At 33.8% G+C, this 25,558-nt stretch overlaps 2 protein-coding genes across 5 annotated transcripts; one reads left to right on the forward strand and one right to left on the reverse strand.

Annotated features, from left to right (window-relative positions):
• Nucleotides 1-5,160: 5,160 nt before the first annotated feature.
• LOC113848156 (purine permease 1-like) lies at nt 5,161-7,257 on the forward strand. The gene is made up of 2 exons (XM_027477551.1): nt 5,161-6,007; nt 6,559-7,257. The coding sequence occupies exons 1-2, from the start codon at nt 5,276-5,278 to the stop codon at nt 6,907-6,909; spliced, it is 1,083 nt and encodes a 360-aa protein (XP_027333352.1). The 5' UTR covers nt 5,161-5,275; the 3' UTR covers nt 6,910-7,257.
• Nucleotides 7,258-8,322: 1,065 nt separating this feature from the next.
• LOC113846420 (chaperone protein dnaJ 1, mitochondrial) lies at nt 8,323-24,708 on the reverse strand. Of its 4 annotated transcripts, XR_003501680.1 has the most exons (20): nt 24,458-24,708; nt 24,258-24,363; nt 24,072-24,158; nt 23,876-23,967; nt 22,098-22,181; nt 21,926-21,964; nt 21,657-21,767; nt 21,338-21,379; nt 21,166-21,253; nt 20,338-20,402; nt 20,115-20,177; nt 19,947-20,019; nt 19,466-19,557; nt 18,227-18,298; nt 17,272-17,328; nt 11,451-11,499; nt 11,274-11,343; nt 9,960-10,049; nt 9,266-9,465; nt 8,323-8,766 (listed from the first exon to the last, which is right to left on the reverse strand). XR_003501680.1 is itself a non-coding variant. In XM_027474666.1 (19 exons), the coding sequence occupies exons 1-19, from the start codon at nt 24,482-24,484 to the stop codon at nt 9,366-9,368; spliced, it is 1,407 nt and encodes a 468-aa protein (XP_027330467.1). In that variant the 5' UTR covers nt 24,485-24,688; the 3' UTR covers nt 9,207-9,365. The 4 variants fall into 4 exon arrangements, 2 of the variants coding, with proteins under 2 accessions (XP_027330467.1, XP_027330468.1); XR_003501681.1 differs by having other exon boundaries at nt 8,342-8,766; nt 9,266-9,501; nt 23,876-24,158; nt 24,458-24,688; XM_027474666.1 differs by lacking the exon at nt 8,323-8,766 and having other exon boundaries at nt 9,207-9,465; nt 24,458-24,688.
• Nucleotides 24,709-25,558: the final 850 nt, after the last annotated feature.

Consider the following 25,558-nt stretch of genomic DNA (forward strand, 5'->3'; position numbering starts at 1 on the left):
AAATAAAAAAAAAAAAAACATTTGAATCGCAAAGCTACGTTGTTGTTGTCCTTCTTCAACAAAAAAATTTTCTTTCTTACTCTCAAAGAGTATTCATTGTTGTGTGATTCTCTCTCACTTGTTCTTTGCCACCTACTCCTGGGTATTGGCCCTCATTCGAGCCTTTGTGTTGAAGATAGGTTGAAATACTGGTTGGACATCAGTCGTCACAGCATTACATGTACTTTTAGTGTCTTTTTCTTTGAATTTTTCACAATGTTGATGAGTACTCTGAAATCATTTTAGATTCCTCTGTAGTAGTCTTATAGACAACAACAGTTAGTGAATCTAGTTAATTTCATATATTAAGTTAGTACATTTTTTACCTAGGGTCTAGTAATTTAGTGTATAAGCTAATGTTAAATCATTTTACATATGTTTTTTTTGTTAATTTTGAGTAAGATAACATTAATGCTATTATTTTAATTAGGGTTGTCCATCATATTGGGTAAACCAACGAACTTGATAATCCAAACTGGAAAATGATCCAAATCAATGTTTAATGGGTCCGATCCAATCCAAACGAATCAAACCTGACTTGATTTGGTTCAGATAATGGGTGGCAGTGTGCCAACCTGATCACCCGAACATATACCCAATTAACCCGATGAATACTACTTAGTAGTAAATCACGTAACTCACATAAAGATCTTTGACACTTATTTTGAATTTGATTTTTTTGTTTTGAATTGAGACTTGTATTGAATTTGTGTATTTGTGTTAAAATTATGTGTCAAGAATTATTCGAATTAAAAAAATAAAGTTTTTTTTATTTTTATATGTTTTTTATTTTATATTATTTAATTGGACAATCAATTTGATGATCCAAACTGAACCAACTCGTTTGTGTTTGGTTCGGATCGGTTCAGATTTTCAATTTCTTTTCCTCAAATCCAAACCAAACCAAACTAATCCATTTTAATCGGTTCGAATTATTTTTTCTCCCAAACCCTAACCAAACCGACCTGTGGACACCCCTAATTTTAATTGTATAAAGATGGTTATTCACCATAAAAATATGATAATTCAATTTTCAATTTGATGGTAATTGAATGTAAAAAGTGGTAATGTTGCATGGTATACACAAATTTTTTCTACTTCTGTAATATATGTTAGTGAACTAACTTAATTAATGGCTAACAAAAGGTTATTAAATTTTTGTCACCAATATTAGGCCATTAATAGGAAACTGCTACTAATATCATAGAAAATGTGTTGTGTCTAAATTGTATGAAGATGGTAATTAACATATAAACTTGGTAATTCAATGTTTAATGTGATAGTAATTTTAATATGAAATTGGTAATGTTGCAGGGTTAACACAATTTCTTTTTCTCTTGTATAATATGTGTTACTAAACTTACGTAAGGTTATTTCTTGAGTTATCACCAATATTAGCTGATAAGTCCAAAACTGCTAGTAATATGATAACAGTTGTTTAAGGAGAATGTACTCGGTTGCACCAAACTTAAGCTATTCACCAACACAGGTAACCAATTACTAAAAAAAAAAAAAAAACACGTGAAGACATGACCACAACTCATTAAAAAATTAAAAAATTCCTCCAACTATCCCGCCATCTCCTTCCTGTTGTAAAACTACATGTTTGTGACAAAACTTCTTCATCACGTTACTTTCGACCTAGCTTGAGCAATTTACTGTGTCACTTTGTCTCTCCCACTTTTCCTCTCACGTCTACACGAGAAATATCAAGTTTTTCAATCTCACCATGTTTTTCCTCTACTAAAACTACATCTTTTTCATGTTACTTGTTCATCACGTTACTCTCGTCCTACACTCTGCGTTACTGTGTGTGAGTTTGTTGTCCCACTTCTCATCTGAGTGATACATGAATCCTATCAAAGGTGGTGCAACACAATAAAAAATCCAGGGTCTTGCATTTAAGCTGAATAGTTTTTTGTAAGTGGGTCTTTGACAAAGCTCACGCCCATAACCCTCTGTTTTATAGAACACCCTCTATTTTATAAAAGTTTGATTTTTTTTGTCTCTATTTTGTGTGTTTTTTGCAAATTGTAGCTTGAACGTTTAAAGCATATGGAGGTGCAAAGGGTTATTAAGGAGGTACGACAAAAGCATGACAATAAAAATGTTGTTGAGCCCATGTGTGAAGTTGCTAGTGAGGATGATAGCTGTGATAGCTCTGACATAGTTGAGCCAAGTGTTGGAATGGAGTTTGATGATGTTGAAGCTATTAAAGTATTTTACAAGAACTCTTCAACTAAAGTGGGTTTTGGATGGAAGATTAGAAATTAAAAAAAAAAGCTCTGATGGAGAGTTGAATTATTTGATAATTGTATGCATACGAGAAGGAAAGAGTTCTTCAAAGGTATCAACAACTTTGAAGACACTTCCCAAGATAGATGCCAAATGTGGAGCAAAGATCGTAGCAAAGAAAGGGAGATCTGGAAAATGGTCTATAAAAACAGTTGTTTTACAATATTATCATAGATTGAGTCCTTTGAAGGCTAGAATGTTTCAAAAAAAAAATAAGAATATTAGCATGCATGTAAGAAGAACTCTTGATTTACACAATGAGGTAAGGGTGAGGATAAGCAAGACTTTTCAAACCCTTGTTTATGATGTTAGTGGACATGATAATTTGAGATTTGTAGAAAAGGATGTGAGAAACTACATTAACAAGGAAAGACGTTTGATTGCCAAGGAAGGAGATTCAAAAGCATTGGTGGATTATTTTTGTAAGATGAAGGAAGAAAATAGTCAGTTTTGTTATGATATTGATGTTGATGAAGACTTTTGCATAAGAAATATATTTTGGGCAGATGCTAGAAGTCGAGCTGCATATGAATCTTTTGGACAATACAATATTTTCTGTTTGTTGTTATTTGTAAGATAGAACACAGTGAATTATACAAGAACAAAGTATTCACATTATCTCTTGTAAAGTTATAAATTGTGCAATGTAACCCTTGTGATTTTTGTTTATAAATATAATGTATGGTTTATTGATCAATACAAGATTTACATACTTGAATTGTGTTACCTGAGCTTTATAATAAATCTAAAATAGTAAAAATTTTGTTTTATCTAAACTGTATAAAGATGGTAATTAAATTTTAAATAGGATGGTAATTGATTCCAGATACTGGTAATGTTGCAGTTATTACTGATTTATTTTTCGGTTTTGTAATATGATACATAATCTTAATTAATTGGAAGATAAGTTTATTTAATTTTTTGTAACCAAATATTTCCTTATAACTATGATACTTCAACATGCAATGATAACAAATTAGCCTTAATTGAACTGTATAAAGATGATAAGGGAACAAAAAGACCTAGTAATTATATTTTCAATATGATGGTAATTGACTCTAGATACTAGTAATATTGCATATGGTCACATTTTAATAATTAAAAGAGAGAGCAGTTCACAGAAACCGCTCTGTTAATACAAATATAAGACGGTTACACATGAGCTGCTCTCTTATATGAATTTATAATAGCGGTTAGACATGAGTCGCTCTGTTAATCTAAGGTTAGATAGTGTAATCCAGGGTCTAATAATACATTTAAAATGCTAATACTTGATACTTTAATGTGATGGTAATTTATTTTAGATGTCGGTAATGTTGCAGAGTATACACAATTGTGATTTATGTCTTACTGACCTAATTATTAGGATCGATAAGGTTCTTTTCTTTTGTTGTGACCAATGTTAGGCCATAAGAATGATAGTACTACTAATATGATAATAACATAAATATTATTACAGCTGTATAATGATGGTAATTCACCATCAATAGCTAGTACATATAAGTTGTATGTGATGGTAATAGATTTTATATACTGGTAATGATACAGGTGTACACAGCTTTATTAAACATTAATAATATTGTCTGTTGTAGAGAGGACTTGTAGACATAACATGGAAGGAGATTCCCCTAACAACTATTGATATTTCAGAGGTACTTTCGATACAACATTTCATTAAATTAGGTTTATAATGGTTAGTACTTATGATAATATGTGACTAAGGTATTTATGTAAATTCAATACATATTTTTTATTTATAGGTTGCTCCTTGCACAAGTAAAGGTGTGGAGAAAGACACAAATTACTCAAAGGAATCCAATGCTAGTCCAAGCAATAAAGATGATGTTTATTAAACATCAGAGATTTACGATATGACATAGGCTTAAGGTCATTAATTGTATCTAACATTTTTTTCAAATTTTGTCTCACAATGTCTAACATGAAATCTATGTAATTTTCCTTGGCCTCAAATGCCTAATAGTGTAAAGAGTTCATCGATAGGGCCCCAATCTTCTTTTCCTTTAATATGTGTTCAACTTAACCCTTGTTCCAATGTTTGACTTAGGGTTGATCTTCTCTTCAGTTGATTGACATTAACTTCTATGTACTTTTTCTTCAATACCTGTTAGCATCAACCATCAAGGCTATGTGGTAATCATAACATTCATCAATTTAGCCTTATCAACACAATGCAATAGTGTACATATATACATACCTATGTTTTGGACTTCAAGTCCAGCAGAAGATAACCTTTTAGACCTTGACGGGTAAGAACACATGGAGGAGTTAATAACATGTCACTAAGCTTCTCTTTATTCATTTTTGATATCCAACACCCACTTTCTTCATCAAGGCTACCACAGAGGAATCTAAAATGATTTTAGAGTACTCATCAACATTGTGAAAAACTCAAAGAAAAGGACACTAAAAGTACATGTGATGTTGTGACAACCGATGCCCAACCAGTATTTCAACCTATATTCAACTCAAAGGCTTGAATGAGGGCCAATACGCAAATACCGAACAGTGAGTTATAGAGAACAAGTGAGAGAGAGTCACGCAATAATAAAAAGTCCTCGAGAGTGAGAAAGGAATTTTTTTTGTTGAAGAATGACAACAACAACATAGTTTCGTGATTCAAACATTTTTTTTTTTATTTGTTCCAGGAGAAGAAGAAGAAGAGAGGAGGAACCAGATGCCAATAAACAAGAGAGTTATAGGACATTTTATGTTCAGGTGTGTAGAATAACAAATATGCAACTTGTAATTGGGTATTAGTATACGTATTGTGTATATTTGAATAGCATTATTGTTAACAAAAATAATAGCTCAAATAACATGTAACCAGCATTTCTCGTCCCTAGTCAATTAAAACATTTTCCTTGTTAGAAATATTGCTCGTAGAGAAGGGGAAAAGCATCGATCTAGCATCTAAGTCACCATGACAGAAGCACAGAGAAAAGAAGAAGAAAAGGAAAAGAAAAGAAAGATGAAGAGAATCGTTCTAGTGGTAAACTCCATCCTCCTAGCAATAGGCACTTCGGGTGGCCCATTAGTAATGCGTCTCTACTTCATCAATGGTGGCAACAGAATCTGGCTCTCTTCCTTTCTCGAAACCGCTGCCTTCCCTATCATTCTCATTCCCTTAACCATATCTCACATCTATCATTATCATCGTCACGTCACCAAACCTAACCTTATTTCTATAAAAATCTCTTTATTCTTTTTCTCCGCCGTCATCGGAATCCTCACCGGCCTCGACGACTACCTCTACGCATGTGGCATAGCGCGTCTTCCCGTGTCCACTTCATCGTTAATTCAAGCTTCGCATCTTGCTTTCACTGCAGTCTTTGCGTTCCTTTTGGTGAGGCAAAAGTTCAGTGCCTATTCGGTGAACTCGATCCTGTTGTTGAGCCTTGGAGCGGTGGTTTTGGCGTTGCGTTCCAGTGGGGACCGTCCGAGTGGTGAGTCGACTCGGGAGTATGTGATAGGTTTTGTAATGATAGTTGCTGCTGCGGCTTTGTATGGGTTGGTTTTGCCGTTGATGGAGTTGGTGTATAAGAAGAGCAAGCAAGATGTTACCTATACTCTTGTCATGGAGATTCAGCTTGTTATGTGCTTCTTTGCTACTTTGTTCTGCACTGTTGGGATGATCATAAACAATGACTTTCAGGTTTTGATAAGATTTCTCTACTTCTTTCTCTCTGTTGTTTTTCATTAAGAAAATAGCTAATTATTACGTTAATGATTGGTTAAAATTTACTTTTTCTTTTTGTTTAAAAGCTTAGGAATATACTCTAATTGTACTTTTTAATACAGCTTTAATATAATTTTTAAAATGTTAATTTGCACTGAGTTTAAGTAATTAATAATAATAAAATTTTATTAAGAAAATATTTATTATCTTCTTATAATCCACAATAATAAATATTCTTGAATGCTAATACTAATTTCTAGAAACATTAATTATTGGGACTCGTATTAATAACGTGTTTTGTTAACACATTTTTATCCTTGTCAAAATTTATTGAGATTCAAAAAACGACGTAAATAGTCCTATCTGATTTGGCGGATATTAATAACTTCAGTTTGTATGACAGTGTACTAGATACAGTCAATTTGAGGGTGTTTTGTTAGTGTTTCTGTTCTGACTAATATTATTATTACAAATTACAATGTGTAATTGAGAGTGTTGCGATTTTGGGTGTGTGATAAATTTTGCAGGTGATTCCGCGAGAAGCGAGAGACTATAAGCTTGGGGAAACCAAGTACTATGTTGTGCTAGTGGGGAGTGCTATAATGTGGCAGTTTTTTTTCTTGGGAGCAATAGGGGTTATATTTTGTGCCTCGTCTTTGTTTTCTGGTATTATAATTGCTGCTTTTCTACCTGTGACGGAAGTCTTGGCTGTTATTGTATACAAAGAGAATTTTCAAGCGGAGAAAGGGGTTGCTTTGGTGCTCTCTCTTTGGGGGTTTGTGTCCTACTTCTATGGTGAGTTTAAACAAGACAGGAAAAAGAAAAAGAATCGTTGCCCAGAAAGAGAGTTGCCTCTTAGTCTTCCTCCAAATACATGATTGCAAGTAAAGTTGTCGTTAATGGATTTCACTATCTTCTTTTGAGTTGAATTGTCAATATTGAAGGCTAGCTTTGGCCCCAGCTAGAGAAAAACCACAAAATGACAAAGCCATTTCTCACCCTTTTGAGATATGGATACATCTGTCCATGTCTTGATTGATGATAGCATTCCCCTGGTCAATTTGTGCTTGGAAATACCGGTTCTATCAATTGTAATTTGTATTGATAAATATCAAACAAAGTCCTTGGTGTTTCCAATTAATAAAAATACTGTTTTCGAATTTGATGTACTACTAAAGTAAAATTATTTACATTTATCCAGCATGGAATGATGTTTTAACCCATCGCTAAAATATGATCTTCCTAGATAATAATCATGTCAAACTTTTTATATTACACTGCAGGATTGAATGATAATGTTAAAATATATATTGATATCTTTAGAATTTGATACTCAAAATTATCATTCTTTTTAACAAAATAAAAATAGAATTATTATTTCTAATCATTATTGTGTGAGAGAGAGATGTTTGCATTAATTTATACTGTAATGAGTTCAAATTTTTAGATAAGATAAGATGCATCTTTTTTAATATTCTGAGATATTTTAGACAACTGTGTTCCCCTTTATCACTATACGTTTCTTTTATTCATTCTAAAATTAATTAGAAAACAATGATATGTTTAGACTTGTCGAAAACTATTGAAACTGGGGCTACATTATATTTGCACAAGATAGTAGTTGTAATTTTATAAATTAAATGACAACATATTTATAAAAAAAAGAAATCTAACTTCATACAACATAAAATTATCTACAGTTTTGCTTAAGAACATATGTTAAAAAAATTAAAAAATAGTAATTTTTTATTAAAAATTATAATATTTAATATTATTAATACATTAAACCCTGTAACATTTTGTGATTTTCAACAAAAGCTTATTATATGTAAGATCTTATCGGGTACCCCTAACAAACATGTTAACAAAACTGAATTATCAACTTCACCCATATAGAGAAAAGAATGATAATTCTTAATTTTATATAATGAAGTATAAAAATATTAAAAAAATCATTCCAATAGCAAATGTTAAGATTAGTTTATACACTTGTGTCATAGGCTTTTTCTAGCCATTTTTAGCTTGCTTCGATCAAGCTTTTAGATGGATACGAAAGAGACAAAGGGCGTTTTTTTTTTAAATTAACGTTCACGACCTGCAAACTCCGTATTATTATAGTATAAAATTCTTTCATCCACTGAGCTTATTTCGTGAGTTGAAAACATGGTGCAACTGCAAATCAAGCAACTCGAGCAATATTTTGCTAACTTACGTCCGCATATTTTTAGGTGTTATTCTTATTTACATTATAGTAGTTTGAGTACTATTATAACTTTTTTTCGGAAAAATCTGACAAAATTGTCACTTTATAATTAATAAAAAATTGCTCTGCTTAGCAGCTAACAATCATTATTCGTTGAATTCCAGAAAGTAATTTGTGGTATACGGTTTAAAGCCTAAAAGAATACATTGAAGAAACCAAACCCCACATCCCCCGGAGCAGGGGAAATTACAACATCAAATGCACAGTAAAATATATTTAAACAATTACGGGGAAAAAATATACATCGGAAGTTTCCACCTTTTATTTGTATTCCACGGCGACCTTCGCATAAATCAGCAAAACTTGTTGAAGAATTCTCATGAAATAATTTTTCAGCATCGTTTCACTGGCAACTTATCCATTGAAAATTTGATAAAATGGAAAAGGATTTGGCACTGAGAAATAGCATCATTTCAGCGATAGCCTTGATTTCCGTAGATTCACCACTTCCATAGATGTCAGGTGCCTATAACTGCCACAATTGGACAAAGTGAGTAATGAGCAAAGATATATCTATCGCCCCAAATTGTAAGGTAACAAGCCTCTACATCCATCTGTTAATGGACCCAATATGAAGATTCAATCCTGCTAACTACAGAAGACAGGAGTAATTGAATGAATATAAAGTAATTTACATTTCCTAGCAAACTTATTGACTTTTCTGAACCTCAATATCAATGGATGATTTGTAACAAATAAAAAAGGAAAATAAAAGAAAAGTTGTACAAAAAGCAATTAATACAAAATGTGCTGATGTGCATGCATGCAACCTTGAGAGATTCGGGGCATAGTCATGAGCATCAGTTGACATACCCTTCATGGAGCTGCCCAGGGATAATTACCCTAGGAACATCTAGAATAACTGTTTCTGCTCTACTTCGGCATATGCATGCACCAAAGAAGCAAGAGAAAAGAATATCTAGAAAATACCAGATAGGTTTAGTGAATGAGAGATTAATTCATTGGCATACCTTATACTTTACATGATCCGTAAGGATGAAGAATATGGCAATTACATGGATTTGTCTTTGTCAAGTCCACTGCAATTGTGTTTGAACTATGAGCAAGCTATCAGCTCAACACTTTGTTAATGAAGACAAGGAATAATATCAGCATAGATAGTTCCAGCATATACTTTGGACCCGTCATGTGTTCAAGAATTTGCTGCCACCTGTAAGTTCAACCAGTAGATAGCTGCTGGTAAAGCCTGTTATCCATTTTGGATCTCCATTACAATCAGATGTCATTCAAGAACAGAGACAAATTATACAAAACTAAACAAGTCAAGCATGCATGCTAATGAAGATATCAACTAAATCCATTAAAGGGTGAGTTCTCCATATGCAGAAACTGGCATCTGTGATCATGCAATTCATGCCCAAATATATGTATTTGTAAGCAGTTACTGGAATACTTGTACGTAATGAAAATTTTAACCCTTGTTCTCAAAATCCTTTTAGAACCAAATAACCATGGGTTTAGGCAAAGCACACCTATTTTTTTACAAGTTACTTTGATTTCAAAGCATTTTGTCTTACTAATTCTACAATAGTATGTCAGTAATGACGACTTGCCCCATCCAAAAATCACAACCATCCAACCTCACTAGGAATTCAACCATCTAAAACTATCATAATATACCAGGAACTAAGACAAGATGCATACCAATTTCCTTCAAATGAAGAGCCAGTTCCCTCCTTTATTTCCTCCTTTGCAAGTTCTTCAAGTATAGCACGTTGTCGTTCATTGATTGCACTACAAGGATGAGAGGACCAGAAGTGAATTGATGTAACTTAGCAGTTAGCAGACTAGTACTTATCAGTAAAGATAACCAAATGGACAAAAGGAAACCACTTAATATGAATACTATTTTATTAAGGCATAAAAAGCCACAGTTGAAAACAAATTTGATAAGAATGTATCTTTAAAATGTATGCTGCAATTTTTACACCTAAAGTAACAAGCATTGACTAAACAACCATAAATAGCAACCCAAAAGTTGTGAAGTAGCATTAAAAGGAAGAAGAAGAGCTCAAAGTGAACAATTTCAGATAGCAATGCATAACAACCAGCCTCAAAAATGATATAGTTGGATAACATATTGCAGGATGGCCGCTATAGCAAAATTATGGGTATGAGCATAAAAAATTATTTTAGATATAAAAATACTCAAAAATTTAAAAATACCCAAAATTAAAGATATGTGATATTAAGTAGTCGCCAGTTCACTAAGAAGGCTGAGGAAGCAGCACTCTTTTGAATTGGTCCTTGAGATGATGCCAGAGCTGGTTACTTCGGAATGTCATAGAGACTGCTTCAGAGTTCAGAAAAGAAAGAAGGGTGGAGAGGTGTTGCATAGGGTGGGTAAGTGTGATAAAAAACACTGCCAGAGGAGGTTGGGATTGTATCGCACAAAACAGAGAGGCTTGTATTTAACTAGGTGGATGTCGCATAGCATGGGAGTGTCACATAAGAGAAGGGTGGGAAACTAAGGAATTTTTCCCTTAAGTTCCGAAAAGGGGGCAGAAATCTCTTTGTCCCTCAAAAAGATGCAAACAATGCTGTTTCAGGGAGTGAAAATGGGTTTCTGACACTCAGACACAGTCACACCACTATATCAGCACAACGGCCACATTTGGTGATGCAAAACATGTAGTGGCCTAGGGCCACTCTGCTACGTCACTACCACGTGCTATGAATTACTATGGCACTAATATCATGCTCCTTGATCAATTGCATGGTTTCTTTTTTCCCTTCTTACTTCTGGCCAGTGTCAGAAGCAGATAACTAAAGTAAAAGGGAGAGCTGACAATTAAGTAATCCACTTTCCATTATAACATAATCAGCAAGCATCCATAAGGAATTCAGATCAAAGCAACATTATAAGGAAAAGCATTTTATTGATTCTTTACATAATAACACATTTTTCAAAGACCTGAGTGTATGAAGTTATAACAAGATTTAAACACAAGAACCTACGTGGGAAAGTTAACACGGAATCGTACATACTGATCCCCATGATGTACAAGATAACCATGCTTTGGTAGGCCTGCACCAACAACATAGTAAATTAAATATACTCTTCCAGTACAAGGACAAAAAAGGACAATGAAGTTGTTCAAAACTGTCCATGAAAGAGTGAACGTTTCATTTAACCTTTGCCTCTTAATACCAGAAGCTGTCCATGTTGAACACCCTTGGGTATCTGAGGGAACATAATCACACAATATTAGATAAAACATGATCAAAACAAACAGTTATTTGATAATTCTATAGCAAGTTGAATGTAACAATTTGATGAGGGGAACGATGTGACTAGAGCAAGCCAGGCTTCTTTTCCCCCACCACAAGATATCCATTAAGGCATTAAGCACAATGATTTGAAACAGAAATTTGGAACACAACACAGGACAAGGAATTTCAATAGTTTGCAGAAAAGTCATCATGTTGTCCAAAAATATTACCAAACCAATTTTTTTTATCTTTTTTGTTTCTCTCAGCAGATATTAATTAAGGAATCTGAAAATAATGACCCTAAAATATCTTGACCATATTGTCTTTTTAGCAGCGTAGTCAAAATCGCTTTCTTACTCGTATATCGGATGATTCCACGAGCTTTTGCAATGCCTTCGATCCTGTTCGTGCCCTGGACGCGATTTTCTGCGATAGTTGGGATCGCACGATCTTCCTCGTGAAATCGTGGAAGCGTGCGATCCTGGACGAGTTTGATGGAGCCCCATATTCTTTAAAAAAACCCGATTACCCGATTTGACCCGGCCTGTATTTTTTACCCGACTTATTTAATCTTAGATGTTAGGGTTTTTTTTTTTCATTCTTCCCTTCTCGCTTGCCCCTTTCTCCACGACACAGTGTTTTCTTCCTCAACACAGGCGACGGCGACCCAAAGTTTTCTTCCTCAACACCGCCAACTGCGACCCCAAAGTTCCTCAGCACCGTCGACAGCGACCCAAAGTCTTCTTCCTCAGTTCCCAACCCACACTCTCTTCTTCCTCAGCAAAGTGTTTTTTCCTCAGCACCCGACCCACACTCTCTTCCTCCTCAGCACTGCGATCCACACTTCCCTTCTTCCTCAGACATACGACGTATATTTCTCTTTTTCTCCAGCACAGCGAATCTATTTTCCCCATTCTCTGTCATGTTTGAAGATGTCTGCACGTGGGAAAAGTACACCTGCAATCCAGAGAGGGCAACCAGAAAGTAGGAGAGTGGTTGCAAGTCCTACCATTGGTCACACTTCTACTGGCTCAGTGAGCTGCTCTGTTGGTGCAGTTGTAACTGGTTCTTTGCGAAAAAATGCTCCTGGAAACAGGAGTGATGTGGCATGGCAACATGGATTATCTGTGGATGGAGATGCACGAAAAATTCGGTGTAACTATTGTCGAATATTAATAACTTGTGGAGTTTACGGATTAAAACATCATTTAGCCGGAACACAAAAAGATGTGGGTGCTTACTCTTCGGTTAGTGATGAAGTGAGGAAAGAAATGTGGCAAGTTGTGTCCTCCTTACAAGAGAAATTAATGAAGAAATCAAATAGCAAACTCAACGAACTTCTTGTAGAAGGTGATGGTGGGAGTGATTCTGGTGAAAAAAGAAAAGGGGGTGAAGTTGAAGGCAGTGAGAACATTTTCAAGAAGAGAGGAGTAAGTAATCAAGTTACTCTCAATAACATATTCAAAAAGAATTTGAGAGAGGAAGTGTGTCAAGATATTGCTTCTTTTTTTTACAACAATGTCATACCATTCAATGTGGCAAGGAGTGAAAAATTTCATAATATGTTGGAATCGGTGACAAAATATGGGCTTAGATTCAAGCCACCTTCCTATCATGAAATCAGAGTTAAGTATTTGAAACATCATGTGAATTTGACCACGCAAGCTATTGAAGCACATAGAGAAGAATGGAAAAAAACAGGATGCACAATAATGACGGATGGCTGGACTGACAAGAAAAGGAGAACTATATTGAATTTTTTAGTTAACAGCCCTATGGGTACAGTTTTTTTTACTTCAATTGATGCATCTCATATATCTAAAACAGCTGACAAATTGTTTAAAATAATGGATGACATTGTAGAGGAGGTTGGTGAAGAAAACGTGGTTCAAATTGTAACTGACAATGCAGCAAATTATAAGGCTGCAAGTGAATTGTTGATGGAGAAAAGGAAGAAACTGTATTGGACACCATGTGCTGCTCACTGCATAGATTTGATATTGGAGGATTTGGAGAAGAAGTTACCCATTCATCAAGAGACAATCCCAAAGGAAAAAAAATTACTACTTATATTTATTCAAGGACTTTCCTAATTTCTTTATTGCAATTCTTCACAAAGGGAAGGGATTTGGTGAGACCAACCATGACTCGCTTTGCTACGTCTTATCTTACTTTGGAATGTCTTCAAGAGTATAAAGGAGCATTGGTTAGAATGTTCATATCTGATCAATGAAAGACTAGCCGGTTTGCTAAATCAACAGATGGAAAATTTGTTGAAGATGTGATTATGGATAAAACTTTTTGGAAAAGTGTTGTTTGCTCAAGAGGTGCATATCCTATAATCAAAGTTCTTCGTTTCATTGATTCGGATGAGATTCCAACTATGGGATTCCTTTACGAGAAAATGGACCGAGCTAAAGAGAAAATAGCAAAGGCCTTCAATGAGAGTAAAAGAAGGTAAATAAATTATTAAATTTAATTAAAATTTTAGTTATTTTTGTTTGAAAATTAATTTATTTTTTTTCATATATTAGTTATCTCCCTCTATGAAATGTCATTGATGAAAGATGGAACAATCAACTCCATAGGCCATTGCATGTTACAACTTATTACCTCAACCCTTTTGTATACTACAGTCCTGGTTTTAAAGCGGATTTTGAAGTTAAACGTGGATTATATGATTGTATAGAAAGGATGCTAGAAAATGATGAAGAAATGACTAAAATTGATGCTCAACTTGAAGATTTCAAGGCAAAAAAGAAATTTTTTGGTGGCAAGGCAGCCCTAAATGCACTTAAAACTAATATCAAAACTCCAGCACAATGGTGGGAATCTTATGGATATGGACATCCAGAGCTTCAAAGATTTGCTATTCGTATATTGAGCTTGACATGTAGCTCCTCTAGATGTGAGTGTAATTGGAGTGCTTTTGAGATGGTAAGATTTTAAAACTATGATAAATTACATTCTTTTTCTTTACCTATTAAGAACTAGCAAATAATCAATTGCATTTATATATTTTTTAGATCCACACAAAGAGACAAAATCATTTGAAACAACAAACTATGAATGATGTTGTTTATGTGATGGCTAACTCAAAATTGGCCAAGAAAAAGACATCCAAAAAAGCTATGGAGTTTAATCTTGATAATCTTTCATCTAATGATGAATGAATTATGGCCAATGAAAGTTCATCCAATGGTGATGATTTAGAAGTTTATGACTTATTGGACTTGGATTTGAATCCAAATGAACACTTGGGTCAAGTTAGAAATGATTCCAATGATGTTGATGATGATCTTATAAATTTAGATGATTTAGAGATTCCTCCTTTTGATGATGACCTTGATGGAGTTGGAGATGAAGAAAATGAAGACCAAATAGAAGATGATTATTATGATCAAAACTTGAATGATTTGTTAGAGTAAAAAATATCAATCTTGGACACTTTGACTAGTTTGTTTTTACTTTAGTACTATTGAGTTTTATGTGTAATTTGACTTGAGAATATATTTATTCTCATTAATGTTCCAGTTGTGATTATCTTTTATGAATTTAAGACTATTGGTTCCTTATTTATCTTCTTTTTTGTGTGCATTTGTATGTTTAAATATAGTTTTATACATTAGGTAGGATCTTATGATCCAATCTACGATCCAATGAGTTACGTGATACTAAATAGGATCTCAATTTTGACTACCTTGCTTTACATGATCAGACTCTGCAAGTTTTACAAATTCCTTATAAAAGAATCATAACAGTGAGCTGATTGGTTTACTTCTGACACTTCTATAAATTTACTCTAGAGATATATAAATGCTCAAAAAAATACCCAAAATTGAAGACATTCATACGCTGGCTATAAACAGAGAACAAAGATAAAATCATGAAAGATCCATATGTGAAAGAATGTGTTGATGGAGACCAAGCCTTGAGAGATCATGAACAAGAGTCAAAGGACAAGGAGCCCAGTGAGCCAAATACATTTCAAGGACTTGGAGCCCAATAACAAGAGCAATAACCAAAAAGATTAAGAAGACCCTTCAACAAGCCATGATCACATTATTTGGAGAGGAGCCCAGCGTGAATCAAGAGAGGCCCAAGATGGTGAATTGCATTCAAGAATTAGAAGAGTGATGGCTTAAAGTATGCAAGGAAGGCCTTATGCTTATTTTTGGCGTACACATGTTTTTGTTTTGGAACTTGGTTTTTTTTTGTAATAATGGGCTAATATGTTAAGTGGTCCAATTCCTTTAAGTTTGTTGCTGAACTAGGAGTGTCAAAAATAGCCATTGAGGGTTATTATTTTAATTAAGTGTGACTTGAATAATGTCTAGGTTGACCATCTGTTGATTGGCTGAATTATTGAGAAAGAGTGTGGTGTTTTTAGTTGCCTATTTCAGTTACAAAATAGTCATTAAGTGAAGCTTGATGAGTGGAGCTTAATACGACTTTGAATGAACATTATTGCTGTAATAATTTCAGCCAGTAAAGTAGTTGGCACAAGGTTGTAAGGATGATCAATTTGAATGAAAATTCAGCCTTTGCAAACTTAGAGAGTGATTCACTAGATTTCTTGAGTGATTCAAGAACCTAAGTTTATCAAAGGATATTCACCCCCTTTGTGTGCATGCCTAACCTGGTGAAAGAGTGATTTTTTCATTCCATTCCCAATTTCCCCAATTACCACGTGATTGAACCTTAAAACTTCTATTTCCCCAAATTCGAATTTCAACTAGAAAGGAAACCTAAACTTTCTAATTTTTACAAATTCTGCATTTCATTTCCTTAATTATCATCACCACATCATTTTCTTTCCATTTTCGTTCACCCTAATAAGGAAACTCAAATTTTTCCTTTTTGATAACTCAATTTTGCATTTTTTTTTTTCTTTTCAAATTAATCCCAATCAATCGAAGACTCAATTACCGTGAATAATTCTTCCCCAATTCTTCCAGAATTTTGAATTTCTCCAAGGTCCAAACACTAAAGGTCCAATTATTCCCAATTTGCCATTGAGGGACACATCATGTGTACTACAACAAAATGAAAGGCAGGCAGAACAGTCTGAGAGAGAGAACACTGAAACAGAACAGAACATAAATGACAAAACAGAGCCTGGAGAACATACATAGATGTTTCTGAATAGGGTTTCAATTTTGAAACCTTTGTTTCAGAATGAAGGGGGTGAATCAGGTGATTGCGAGGGTAAGCTAATCTTCTATGTCATTTCAATTTCAGTGTAACAAAAGGAGTACTGATGAAGTTGACTCAAGTCACTCAATTGACAAGTTCAAATAGCATCAATAAGTATCATTGTTACTTGTGAGCTCTCACTGACACTCATGGGTAAGCTAATCTTCTATGTCATTTCAATTTCAGTGTAACAAAAGGAGTACTGATGAAGTTGACTCAAGTCACTCAATTGACAAGTTCAAATAGCATCAATAAGTATCATTGTTACTTGTGAGCTCTCACTGACACTCATGGGTAAGCTAATCTTCTATGTCATTTCAATTTCAGTGTAACAAAAGGAGTACTGATGAAGTTGACTCAAGTCACTCAATTGACAAGTTCAAATAGCATCAATAAGTATCATTGTTACTTGTGAGCTCTCACTGACACTCATGACATCGCCTCAATTGAAATGGGGCAAGTTCTACTGTAAACTTTTCTTTACCGAAAAAGGGGAAGGGGAAAGAAGGGGGGGGGGACTACACTCAAAAAGTAAATCTTGACTTACTTTTATTTGCATATTCCCAGATAGAGTAGGCACCTCCACTTGGCCACCAAGAATAGCCTGTAAAATTTTAAAAGCTTGTTCTATTAATAAAACTGATACAAACCTAGCTGCACCGTCACTGAGTAATTAAGGTGCAAAATATGGTATGTGCAAGTGGTCTTAAAATGGGACCCATTTAAGCAATCTTCTCTAAAAAAATACAAGCAGTGGTATAAGAGAAGTGTTAGACATAACCACATGTAAAATCTGACATAGCTGCCACATGAGAATAAAGCACAGGTAAAATGTGAAATAGTTGTTACAAATGCTTGGCCAATTAGCATAACTGATTTGCATGTAATTAGAAATTAGATTTTGTACCATTTGTGTATTGTAATCAATACTGTACATAATGTATATTAACAGCTGCGTAGTCTGACCAACACACACAATTTCATCCAAAATCTATAAGAGGGAATCTAACCTAAGAATTAAAGTTATATCCCTTCCTTGTTATACGTTTAAATCTGTTCCCTCATGTTGAACACTTGAACCACTGAAGGAAAGGAGAGGGGAAACTTATTTCAACATATTATTTGATCTCTGCATGTAATCCACTTAAATGCACAGCTCCATTATCTGAGTTTCTTTCAGGTAAAATGATTACTGTGGCCTTATTGTTCTCAAGTAACAGGCAAGGAACACGTTCGTTTTGAGCCAAATTAAACTAGACAGAAACATGAAGCTATGATTGATAAAAAGATTTTAAAGAAAAAAGTGTAGCGCTTATGAATCATTTTCATATGAATTTGTGTCTCACAGCCTAGAAGCTGAATTGCCCACCAGACCTATCAGCAGAAAAGTGTGCTTCCCCTTTGCATGCAGATTGCTGAAGGTGTTCAGGTTTTCCCCCTCTTTTAATCAGATGGTAGAACATCCAAAAGTAATGGAAGTACAGAACACATTTAGCTCTCACCTGAGTAAAGCTAATATTAGATTCCACATAGATATCTGCACCATCTCTGATAAAGACTGAATCCTCAGCGACCTACATCACAGGGCAAAAAATGAGTGCCAAAAAGAATAGAAGTATAGAACATATTTTGCCATAACCAACAAATACATTATATTACTAGAGCAGAAAGCTAATTACTGGTTTTAAATTTTAAACAGAAAAATATAATTTCCTTGATTGGAACAAAAATATTTTGAGATATGCTATGTTAAAAATTAGCTCTATATGCATGATCAAGGAAAATGAAGCCCTTCTATGATGTTGCACTTACCTGACCATAACTAGACTACTAGCAAATTAATTAGATCCAGGTAGACATTTTTTTTTTCTTGGGCAGGCCAAAGAAAAAGAAAGGTATACTCTTCAGCAAGAATTAAGATTATTTACATCAAGAGTTTCCATTGACGGCATAACTGTTATGGTGGCTAAACTTTACAAATTAATTCTTTTAATTAATTCATCACTTGCATCATGTATTTATACTCAGTCAAATGGTAACTTACGATTAACCTCTAACATTTTACGACCCAAAGTTACCAAATTCACTTTATCCCCCTTTAAACCACAAATTGACACACACAAATCAGTTTGCAGTTCATTATTGAACCAGTTTGCTGTCATTCACGTATTGGAATGCAGCCACCGAAGTTCCATAGCACAAACAGTGTAGCTTTAAGGCTCTGGATATCCAGGCACCATAGCACAATACATGATGTTTCTGGCAGTGGAGCACAATATTAGGACACAGGGCAGAACCATTTTGAACTTGCTAGCCTGAAATTTTTTCTAAAATTGATTTTTTTTATAAGGAAAAGGCTAATCCACCTCAAGATACTGGTTAAAGAATTAAAAGTAATAATTTTTTATTAAAAAATGTAAAAATACATTCACCACATGATTTCCAAAACATCCTAATGTGATTTCTAAGAAAAAAATTTTATTTATTGATTCTTTAATCAATGCCCTTAGGACACTGGTCAGCAAAACCCTTTCTATAACAACTTTTCAGGGAATTTAAGAAGGGATTGACTAGCTTGCCAAAATGGCCTTCTGCCATTGTATGGATCTAATGTGCCTATTACCCTTTAATAATGTCAAGTTTGGGTAAAATTGCAGATTCATAGGCCAGCTGGTAGCACGTGTTAGCATGTGATCTCTCTACACTAAATATTTGAGACATAAAAAAATGGAAAAGTTCACCTTTATTTTAATGTATAAACTTCCAGGTCGACCTCCACTTCCAGCTGCATTCCCAGCTTCTGGCACATGGATTGTATCTCCCGAATCCACACCTAGTAATTCATGAAAAATTATGATAAGAATAATTGGGGGAGGGGGGGTGCAATTCTTCTTTGAATAAAAAAGTGGCAGAAGGAGGTAATCCAGACATAAGCAGGGTAGGTCAGCAGCATGGATAAAACTTTCCATTTATAAAATATTCCACTATATAACAATTAACACCTTAAAAAGACCCAGGCTGTCCCATATCAACTTAAATTTGAGCACAAAGGATTAAACATTGGACAAAATCATAATTTGTCAATAAAGAATTTTCAGTGTGAATAAGAAGCTACTATAACAACCACCAAGCCTTGCTCCAATATGCTTAGGTACATTGACAAGCTATAGCCAACATACAGCTTCAGGTAACTTCATCACATCAGAAGTATTAAAAACCAACCTGCTGGTATCGTAACTTTAACCTCTTTAACCCCTTCAACCACCCCAGATCCTCCACACAATTTACAAAAATCCTGCACAACATAAAAAGTACAAATTTATGAAATATTGTGGCACCAAATAGATAACCAACCTCAAATGATTACTTGATGGGAAATTTATGAATCACCTTAATGATGCGGCCTGATCCTTTACAAGTAATGCATGTGGATGTAAATGGAGGGATTGTAACCTAGAAAAAAATCATAACCAAGAATAAATAAAAATATATTAATAAGTAATGACTGATAACTCTAATACAGCAAAAAGAAATTGATTCATGATGACTTTAATCTTGCTAAAAAATATTTATGCCATAGCAATAATTGAAATTGATCTTTGAAGGCACTTACTCGACCTGAGCCCCTGCATGTTGGACAAACTTTTGGGATGGCATCAAGTGGATGGCCCTGCCCATCTGGATTAATGTAAGGAAAACGATTGGCATCAAATGGGATTATCATTATTTTAAGTGGATGAACAAATAAATTGGCTCACTTTGCCACTAACAAATGTCATGTGGGATGTTTTACACATCCTTCAATATGTACTACTGATTATTTCCTCAAAATAGTTCTGCAGCTCATAAAAACTCTTGTTATAGCCGCAGATTTGCTAGCAATAAATATTAGTAAACCTTATCCAAAAGGACTCTGTTCATATGTAATGATTTTTATATCATACACTAAAGGGAAAGGGGGAGAGAAGCTAACCTAAAGATAATGCAGCGACTGCATAGGCCTAGATTCTATCAATCAAAAATTAGGTTTCATCATAAGATTTCTCCATCTATAATTCCTATCTGACATGATTGCCTCAATGTTGCTTCCTAATCAGCCTGCCTTTAGCTATTTTCCTATGCAGATGGGGAACTGTAAAACTTCAATACAATAAAAGATAGATTCAGTCAACCCCAAACCCCCTACCCACCCATCACAAATGCTGCCACCACCAAATGAAAAAGAGAGGGGTTCTCACCTAAATAAAATTCTTATTCCAACAGAACATGCACAAGATTCTGTACTAAACTTCCTTTGCAATCAAAATTTATTCATACGAAGACAATATTTTACTATTTCCTAAAGCAATAATTACATGGAAATAACTAATATACAATTCTAGTACAGAAAAACTTCTCCCCAGGGATTTCCTAATTCCCAGAATATATTAAATTTACTCACTGCAATAATCACAGGGAACTAAAGCATCAAATGACATGTGTTTAGTGCATCCTCTCGCAGCTTCTGAGAAAGTAAGAGACAACTCTGCCTATCAGCATAGCAATTAGCAAATGGTTAAGTTAGGAAAAGAGAAACATATTTCAAACAACAAAGAAACAAGGGTTGAGCTAACCTCTATATTTGATGAGAATTGAGTTGTTGCTTCTTCAAATATCTGTTAGATCAAGAAAATCGTGAGATTTCCTCTGAGTACTTATATGAAATGTATCAAAAAAGTATAGAATATGTGCATGTGTGAGTGTAGAGGGAGAGAGAGCATATTAAGTAAGAGGAGCAAATCTTGATGATTCAATCTTACATGGATGGTGAAAATTACATCAAGTAAAAAGAATTTTGCTCATTCATGTATAGTCGTATGGTCAAGAAATATATATACATATTCAATTAATCAATTAATAAAAGACAAGAGTTTGCATGAAAGTAAAAAATACCTCAGAGAATACTTTATGAAATGAATCAGAAAAGTGAGAACGATAAGCATTTCTAAACCTTTCTGCATCATCTTGATCATATTCTATGTCTTCTGAACCATGAGTACGTATCTTCAGTTGAAAAAGGGGTACAATAAGGGAAAAATGTTAGTCAATTCAACATCCTACATAAGAGTGAGGGCTATGAATTACAGAAACTTTTAACATATACTAACTACTATACAAAATTTGAAATTTTAATAGCATATAGGAAGACAAAAATAAACTACCTTGTCATACTCTGCTCTCTTTTTAGAGTCTCTCAATGTCTGAAATTACACAGCAACAGGGCAAGTGAAAATATCACTGTTAAATTACTAACCTAGCAAGAAGAAGGGAAGGCTAGACTTGTCTGAAAATGCAAGGTTAAAAAATTAAATTTTCATAAATGATAATAAAGACCTCATAAGCTTCTCTTATATCTTGAAATTTCCTCTTAGCAGATGGATTATTCTTATTTGCATCTGGATGGTACTTTTTAGCAAGCTGCACAATACAGAAAAGTGTGGCATAATGCAGTATTAGCCCAAAGAAGACCTTTGATTTTAGAATATTGTTGTCAAACAGTCAAAGTAGTATGATTACGGAATATATCAAGATTGAAAACCAAAGTGCTCACTCAAACTATTTTAAGCACACTTTATTCACTGAAAACACTTGTCTTAGATTAAAATGCATAACAAAAAATTTCTAGAAATTCTACCTCCTTGTCAATATTGTAGGAAATTGTTGAGCCTTAATTTAGATTTTGTGACTTTGTCTAATTATTTTCTGGATAAAAGAAGAATTTATCAAGATGAAGAGAATATAATTACTTTATCTTAAGTGGAAAAGGGATCTTCCTCAATAATATAAACTTAAATTAAAAAACGGGGTGGGGATGGGGAAAAAAGTAACATTAAGACATTAATAGAACAAAGCTGCCCAATTTATCAGCACATTTTAGATAAACACCAAAAGGACCATGCTTCAAACCAAACTAGCCAGCATTCCGTACATTTGAATGGGTATTTGAAATACACATAAATGAATGTGAAAAAATAATTTTCTGTTTAAAGAATTAAATTAAAATAGAAAAATAAAGGCATTTAAAATTTCTTATTTTGAAATTTCCAAACAATAGTTTAATTAGTAAAACATTATTTAGATGATAACTAATAGATATTACATTATACTTAATTGAAGTAATTTTAAGTATTGATGGAAAGAGTTAAAAAAAACCCAAAAAGATAATTCATTGATATAACTAATTAAAAAGATATGACATTGATTTAATTTCATATACAAACTCACTAGATACATGTCAAAAAATGAGGAAGACAAATGGCTACATCAAAAGGAGAGTAAAAATGCAGGTTATCCCATCTTGGAGAATGAGGACTCTAATTTATAATTTACGGGTGGATAGAAGCCAAACTTTTAATCTTATCCTAAAATTAGCTTTGATAGATTTTAGTAATTCACAACTATAAGATGTGACAACATCTCATTCTATCATCTAGATGAAACTATCTCTGCTTCACTTTCCTTGCTCTCTGTGCCATTTAAAAACTATTCCTAGTTGTATCTCTCTGCATGCATGAGGATTTGTACTCCAAAATTCAGGGTGATAATCAATTAATTGACCATCAGCTAGATAAATGCAGAATATGCATAAAAAAATGTAAATCAACAAGAACAAGGGTTAGATTGGTAAAGGCACAAACTGGAGAAGTAAGAATATTATATGCTCTTAGTAGTAAAGATGATAAATGAAAAGGAGAATTGCTTCCATCTGACTTTTCATTCACAGAAAGGTTTTCCACTAGTAAATGAGATGAAAATGAAGTAAAAACAAGCATAAAAATATCGTACTGAAACAAAAAACTACAAGATTTCCTTAGCCTTTCGTTAAACTTGGTTAGTAACACTAAATTGCTGACACAAACATGACTAAGAATAGATCATATAATCTGTCATCTGTCACTCCTACCAAGTACCGAGAAACTGGAACGAAACTTCATCTCTTCTACTAAAAGCGTTCAAGATGAAAAACTGATCATATTCATCCCCATATCCCAAACAAAACATCGAAATTTTCCAATTGACTTCAGCATTACACTACTCTAACAAGCATAGCTTTGATCAATCAATACTTGCGCTGTACGCCATATGAAACGAGATTCCTAACAATCACTAACCGAGTGAAATGCCTTCTTTATCTCGTCCTGACTGGCCTTTTCATGAACACCTAGAATTTGATAGTAGTCTCGATCGGCTGAAGAAGAAGATGCTGGAACAACACAAGCAGAAAATGGAAACCATGTGGAAATCTTAACAAATCTTAACATCACTAATAACTAGAAACAAGGCGATTCAGGTTCAACTCAACAAAACCTGTGGAATGAAAATAACGATATCTTAATGATATTCTCGGAATCATAGAGTCCTCCGTTTTCGTGACGAAACTGTAACTGACCAAAGCTGGTACACAGAACATCCAATTTAACACCAAAAGAAAAATATATATCAGAAAAATGAAAATGCTAGTTATTATGCAGAAACGAGAAATTCACAACGTGCCTCGAGCGAGCAACAACGAATGTCGAGACGACAAGAATTTGCTGAAAAATTCTCCTTTATCAACGAGCGGTTCTGAGGCCACAGACGAAAGCAAATGACGCCGATACTGCATTGGAAGAATCTATAGTGTGAACAACGATAACTGAGAAAATGGAACAAAGATTTTGAATGGTTTCGAGTATTTTCGTTCCACCACTCACCGGCATAAACCACGTGAACCTTCTCATTCGCGTCAAATGCTTGCGTATACAATGATATAGTTGCGGAATTGAGAGGATGAAGACTTTGAAGCGGTGGCTCTGCTTAAAAGACTATCGGAACGCCGATGAACTCTTTATCGCCGTTTAGCTCATATTCCGGTGGTGTTGCTCTAATGCTCTCAGATCTTTGGGTCTCGGGGTTTTAGCGTATTGGGTTTAGGTTCGGCCTGAACGACGTGCTCTCACGGGGTCGTTTTGGTGGCTGCGTACTTCCGTAATTTTTCTACTTTCTCGAAAAATAAAACGTTGCTAACCTTTTCTTTTTTTTCTTTTAGTCAATAGCTTATAAATTATTTTACCACACATAATCAATTATGCGATTAATTTAATGTATTTAACTTTAAATGGACTAGATTTATAGAAGTATTTTTAATGTAAAATGAACTACGGACTACAGTATGTAAGGCTTATAGTTACGTTAATTGAAAAGTGTTAGATCAACGGCACAATGACAAAAATAATAAAGATAGTATTACAAGCTATTAGATATCCACATATATATCGACTCTCAATGACCATCATACACTAGTTTCCTTTTGTTGTTCTTTCCTTTTTCACCAGAAAATTGGCAATCCCTTATTTTAATTATGTAGTTCCTATATTAATATTTATGAAACCATCTGCTAATCTAAAACAAGAGCCAAACAAATTGACAATAAAAATGTAATTATAAAACAATACATTAAAATTGTTGATCTGAAGGCTAAAAATCATTTCGAATGTTTAAGTGAAACTATTTAAAAATCACAAATGATTTAGATCTTGTTTAGATTAAGATAAGGCTACATTAAAATTCTGGTTACTGCATCTGATTTCTTTTTCTATTTTAGTTTTTATATGAGAAAAACTCTACGTTTTGCATCCTACATGAAAAACATTTATGAATTGACTTTATTATTCACCAAAATTATAATGATATCATATTTAGTCTCTATATTTAACAATATTTTTATTTTAGTTTTTACATAAAAAAAAGTATATTTCATTTTAATCTATTTATTAAAAAAATCTATATTTTGTTCTTTGCAATTATATATCAGT

This window comes from Abrus precatorius, unplaced genomic scaffold (genome assembly GCF_003935025.1).
Source record: "Abrus precatorius isolate BTA unplaced genomic scaffold, Abrus_2018 Scaffold8, whole genome shotgun sequence".
Taxonomy (NCBI): Eukaryota; Viridiplantae; Streptophyta; class Magnoliopsida; order Fabales; family Fabaceae; genus Abrus; species Abrus precatorius.